At 48.4% G+C, this 5,992-nt stretch overlaps 1 protein-coding gene across 1 annotated transcript; it reads right to left on the reverse strand.

Annotated features, from left to right (window-relative positions):
- Nucleotides 1–224: 224 nt before the first annotated feature.
- GPR6 (G protein-coupled receptor 6) lies at nt 225–1,771 on the reverse strand. The gene has a single exon (XM_036249165.1). The coding sequence runs from the start codon at nt 1,669–1,671 to the stop codon at nt 574–576; it is 1,098 nt and encodes a 365-aa protein (XP_036105058.1). The 5' UTR covers nt 1,672–1,771; the 3' UTR covers nt 225–573.
- Between the last annotated feature and the right edge of the window lie 4,221 nt (nt 1,772–5,992).

A 5,992-nucleotide genomic window follows, 5' to 3' on the forward strand; every position in this document is an offset into this window, starting at 1 on the left:
TCAAATTGTAGTTCTATAGTCAGTCACATGCCCCAAATCATGTTTTTATAATGTGTTTATTTGTGTACAAAATATGTTGTAATTTACTGATACATATGCAGCAAAATATTCTATCACATACAACAAAAATACACCTTTTACTCTTCTTCCCCTGCCCTTGAAAATGGCAACACTGTTTTGGCAGTTCAGCAGCTAAAAATGAAATGCTATAATTCAGCAGTATTGGAATGTGTTCACTTGACAAATGTGATGTACAATTTGAGTATGCAACCACATCTTTGTTAGTTTTGTCACAGACCAGAAAGTTCCACATCCTGAACACTTCCAGAAGATACAAATAATTTGTATATATATGTACACATGTATACACTGTATATGTAAAGTGCCACCAAATTCCTTTGTCCTTGTGAGTTTGTTGTATGTTTATTCTCTATCTCTCTTTCTTCCTTTCTTTCTTTCTTTCCAAAGTCAGTCACACTACTGGTATCTCAGAGTTCATCAGCAGGCACCGAGAAGCTCCCCACAGGCTGGCTTGTTGGGGGTGTAATGTTGGTGAGAGGAAAGAGGGAGCCTTCAGACCTCACTGGGAGACCTGGAGCGGAAGGACACTTTGGACTGGAAACAGCCACAGAGCAGGAGCCACAGGGCACGCTGGATCTCCTGGTTGCGGAAGGCATAGATGATAGGATTGATCATGGAGTTGTAGGTGGCAGGCAGCAAGGTGGCATAGGTATAGACAGCCGGGTCTTCGTGGCTGCCCACCACACAGTATATGGCAAAGGGCAGCCAGCTAACGCCGAAAGTACCCAGCACCACGGCCAGCGTACCCACGCCCTTTCTGGTGGCGGCAAGGTGGGGTGGCGCCAGGCAGTGCTGCTGCAGAGCGATCTGGTGCGCATGGCGCCAGACCACCTGGCAGATGCGCACGTACAGGTGCAACATGATGCCGAAGACCGCAAAGAAGGCCGCGGAGAGCAGCGCCACGTGGCTGCGCGTTAGAGGGCTCACCACGCTACAGGCGGCACGCTCTGCTAGGCAGTTCCAGCCGAGCACCGGCAGCAACCCAAGGCCTAGGGACACGGTCCAGGTGACGGCGAGCAGAAGGTGCACGCCCAACAGGGTCCGCCGCGAGTAGTAAGTGAGCGCTTTGTAGAGGGAAAGGTAGCGGTCCACCGTTATGGCCAGCAGACTGCTGACCGAGGCAGCAAAGGAGGACACGAGGAAGCCCACCGTGAGCAGGCTCACAGTCTCCGAGGGCACCACGTACTGGAACACGAAGTGCAGGATGAGTCCGCAGCCCGCCAGCAGGTCGGCGGTGGCCAAGCTGCCCACCAGCACAAACATGGGCGTGCGCAGCGCCGGGGTGGACGCGATGAGCGCCACTACCAGCGCATTTTCTCCTGCAATCACCGTCCCCGACACGCACAGCAACACATCCCATGGATTAACGGCGGACAGTAGCAGCCCAGGCGGTCCCGCGGACATCTGCGAAGACAGCTCCAGCGACCCGTTAGCCACGCCCCCGCCTCCCAGCGCCGTCGCTGCAGGATGCCCCCATTCACTAGTTTCTCTCGCCCCTGCCGCTGTGGCCGCCACCGCCGCTCCCTCGGCGGTCACTGCCACCACTTGGGACTCGTTGAGTGAAGACGTGCTCACGTTCATCGCGTTCATCGGGGCCGGACACTGCACCCTGTGTGGAGAGGGACAGCAAGCATCAGGTCTGCGCTCAAGTTGCCAAGGAACTTCCCCAAGCGCAAGTGTCCGGTTCCTATTGCCCATCCCACACTGGACCTCGTTGCACAGCGAGGAAGCAAGGTTTAAGACGGCCAAAAATAAATACCTGTTGAATGAGTTAGTGAAATGTACACGGGTGCTCTCACGGATATCTGAGTTTTTGCATAGATACACACACGAATAACATGCACTCACATGCACACAAATTAATCCGATAAGGGTACTGCATGTGCACACGTATCCGTATGCACCTAGCTAAGGGTGCTGGCCTGGGCGAGCCCCACTCGGGCTCAGGTCGGCTGGGTCAGGGTATTCACCCAAACTGGGAATCGGGGTCGCTGTCCGCGGTGCTGAAAGCTAAGCTTCTGCGTGCAGAGCCCAGCGGGTCCTGAAAGCCCATAGACCCCTCGAAAGGAGGCTTGGGGGAAGAGAAGTTGGGGTGCATAGGTAGGGGAAGAGTGTAGGGTCAAGCTTGACTCCATTTCTCCGGCTTTGGGAAGGACTCGTCCCCTGGCCATCCTTCACCCCTTCCCCTCTCCACACCCTCAAATTTCCTCTAGGAGCCCGGCTGCTCACCTGGGGAGTCAGGGCTTCAGAAAGTCTGCGATCATGAGCGCTGTGGTGGGGCGCCAGGCTGCGTCCCCGGTTCGAACAGAGCCGGTGCCTGCGAAGCGGCCGGGGCCACAGCGGAGAGGAGCGCCGGGCTCCAGTGGTGGTGCGGAAGCCACAGAGAGTGAGGGACACAGAGAGTGGCAGAAAAGGCGGTTACGAGCAGCGCGCCCGCTGGAGATTGACAGGCAGGGTGCGGTGACGTCAGGCTCCTCTCTCTGCATTCGTTCTCCTCACCCGCCCATCACCACCCCCTTCCTTCTCTCCCCACCGAAAAACGAGGTCTCAGAGGGTTCAAGGAGGAAGGAGAAGAGGAGCAGCTGCTTCTAGTCCAGAGCCTCCAGGTATGGGAAGGGAGAAAGAGGAGAGAGAGAAACGAGAGAGCTGGAAGGGAAGAGGTGAAGAATGGATTGCACTGGTGAGGCAGCAAAATCCAGGGTCAAAGGTCACCAAGGGGGTCAGTCGATAAGAAGCCCTGGAGAAGGGGGACGTTGGGGCAGGGAGGTCTGAAGGCAGAATTGCTACCTTGAAAATTATAGTACAGTTTTGGGGACAGGAATGAATTTAAGGGGGGGTGGAGTGGAGGGATGAACTTTTTTTAAAAGGATGTTTGCAGAATAATGTGTTGAGTAGGGTCAGAGGAGATATACAGCTGTGGGGAACAGAGAAGATGGAGCATCTGAGGAAAAGAATCTCTTCGTTTGAAGGGTACCTGTGCCTTTTCTTTTTCTCCTGCCATTCCTTTCTCTCTCTCCCATGATCTCTTAAACTCTATCCAGCCGGTTTCACCATGATCTTCCCAGTGCAGTGTTTCCCAATTTGTGGTTGATAACGCCCTTGGAACTTGCTGTTTAATTAAAGACCAGGTCTGTATCTTGTTAGAAAATAAGAAAACAGCAAAATGTGATTTACTTTCCTGGCAACAGACTTTGCCCTGGTAATTAGTACTCTATAAAACAAATTGCAGGACTAAAATAGTGACAACTCAGCTGCACCAGACTTCAGTAGGCAGGAGTTTTATTTTCAGCCCAGATAAATTATCCTTTTTGGTTTAAAGGTGTTTTGTTAGTAAAATAAAAGTATCAGATGTCTTCTTTTTTAATCATCCAGAATCTTTGATAGCTGTACTTGGGCAAAAGCTAAAATAGTTGGCTCCATCTAAGGCTCTAAAATAAATGACTGCACATTGGCATGGTGGCACTATACTGAGGACACAGCCATGATTTTCAGGGGACACATGCTCTGGGAAAAGTGAAAATAGACACCAATTTGTTACTGGTGCTTCTTCCACTTCTTGAATCTCCTCTCCCCCTTCCTGGCTTCATTTTGTCTCTAGGTCCAGGGATCCAAAAAGGAAAAAATATATACTCAGACTGTCTTCACAAGCTCAAGTGGGAGGTGGATTTTTACCCTGGTCTGTTCCCTCTAAACATGGTCTCCAAGTCCAGACTATTCCTAACCTCCTGCCTCAATGCAGCTGAACTTAACTAGGAAAAAGAAGGAAAACTGTAGAACTATGCAATTCTTTGCTGCAATAGCTAGTGTTGGATCATAAATGGAGTTTACACACAATGTCTCCATTTGGAAAGTTTATAAAATTCTCACACCACCATTTTCATGAACCTCCAAATTGGCTGACGTCCTAAGTTTCTGAAAAGAGCCACTGTATTTCAGTAAAAAATTGTCATTTAAAAGCCAAGAATGTTATTTCAGAGCTCTCAAGTGAATTGTCAAATCACTATAATAACATGTTAATCTAAAATTTTCCAAATGCTTAAATGAAGATCTAAGGGGAGGAGAATCCTCCTTCATGTCTAAATGTGTTATATTTTTACATGCCACAATGCAGCAGAAAGTGTGGGATTGAAACTGATCAAAGACCCTGTGTTTTGTACATCGTTAGGTTTCCACCATGGCCAAGAATGGAATGATGTTGCTTGAGGGTTTTTAGACTGTCTTTGCATCATGCTAATCTGTGATTACCTCTCTCAGATGCTAGACAGGATCATGAGAACAGAGAGGGCACAGACTTTCAAACTCCTCCTTATCTCCCTCACACACACCCATCCCAGGGAGGCAGAAGCTGAGAAAGAAGAAAGGTGTGTGGTTCATTGGTTATGGATGGATATTAGATGAAATTCATTGCCTGCTCTGCCCATCGCTCCTCACAAGTACCTAGGATTCCAGTGGTCTCCTGGAATATTTTACTATAGTTCAGCCTATGAACCATATAACATTATCTACCCAAACTCTAGAAATTTGGAGGAGCTTGACACTTAACTCAAGGCGAGACAAGATCAGCCATCCTTTACTGATGACAAAATTCCTGCTTGAAAATTTGAACTAAGAGACATTGTGACAATAGTTAGTCAGTGTTGGGTTCTGGACCTGCAAGATTATGATAAATTAGGGCTGGAACACTTATGTTGAGCCTTGTGTGAAGTAAGTGATCACAGGAAGCCAGTGGTGATAAAGAATAGAGCAGATGCAGAGAGGGGAACAGAGATGAAGGAGATCAAATGACTGAGAGGTGGAGGGAATGACCTCAATACTTGAGTGTCTGGTTCCTGGTTCTGGAAGTCCAGATCCCTGAACGCCTTGAAATTGCTATTTGTGTCTCTACCACAAACCTTTATAGTCCTGAGCCACCTTGAGTGCACTTCTATTCTGCGAATACTTGATACTTGACTGAAACACACAAGTAAATATATTATTCACCCACTAGCTTGTTTGGTCGTAGTTATGTTTTGAGGTGTACAAAGTTTGGTTTCTGGCCTGTAATCACAGGTTAAATTCACTATTGCCAATTCTATAACATACTAACATATCACCTGGTATGTTCATATTCCAGCGCTATCCAAGCATGAACATGAGGAGACTTTCCTTATCTGAGGTTATGCCCAGGAATAACAACCTCTCAACCACAAGTTTTTCTCGGGTTCCTATCTCTTGCCCATCTCAGCCTACACCAGTGGTTCCCAACCCTGGCTCACATTAGTACTACCTAATGAGTTCACAGCCACTTCCCAGGTGTGCCCTCTCCTAGCCTAGACCTTTGCAAATCAATTCTGTTTTACAAAATTAAAGCTGCATTCAGCCAAGCTGTCTAGACCTTGTAAAACTAGGTCAGAAAGACCCATACTAGCAATTCTGGTCTCTCTGAGGAGACACACACACACACACACACACACACACACACACACTTCCTCAACTTGGTTCTTAGAGACAAGCAGCTCAGTTTCCCACTGGGAAGTATAAGTCTATTTGGTGGTACACAGATACTTGTGCTGACAGCTCAGGAAGAAGGCAGGTGCTTAGTGCAATGTATAAAGCTGTTATTAAGAAAGATTGTTTCTGAAAGAGGCAGGAATCACAAAGGGCCATTGAGTGCTCTACATTGTTTGTCCAGGTCTGGGGTGCTGGATGCAGGGTAATATTTTCGGGACACATGCTGAGACAGATGAATTATATCCAAAATATCTCTTTTTTTCCCTGCTACTGCTTGTCCCCAGGGTCTCACCCTCAGGCATTGATGGTGTGTCACAATACCCAAGGCACCTGTTTCCTCAGCATGTCCAAACACATCAGGGGTGTTCCTGCTTCATGCCAGGTAAGCTGTCTTAACTCCAAAGGGCTGTTATCCTGGAAG

The sequence above is a fragment of the Molossus molossus genome, unplaced genomic scaffold (genome assembly GCF_014108415.1).
Source record: "Molossus molossus isolate mMolMol1 unplaced genomic scaffold, mMolMol1.p scaffold_m16_p_8, whole genome shotgun sequence".
Lineage (NCBI taxonomy): Eukaryota > Metazoa > Chordata > Mammalia > Chiroptera > Molossidae > Molossus > Molossus molossus.

Excerpts from the sequence above, each read along its gene's own strand:
- GPR6 (XM_036249165.1), bottom strand. The coding sequence starts at position 1,671 with ATGAACGCGATGAACGTGAGCACGTCTTCACTCAACGAGTCCCAAGTG.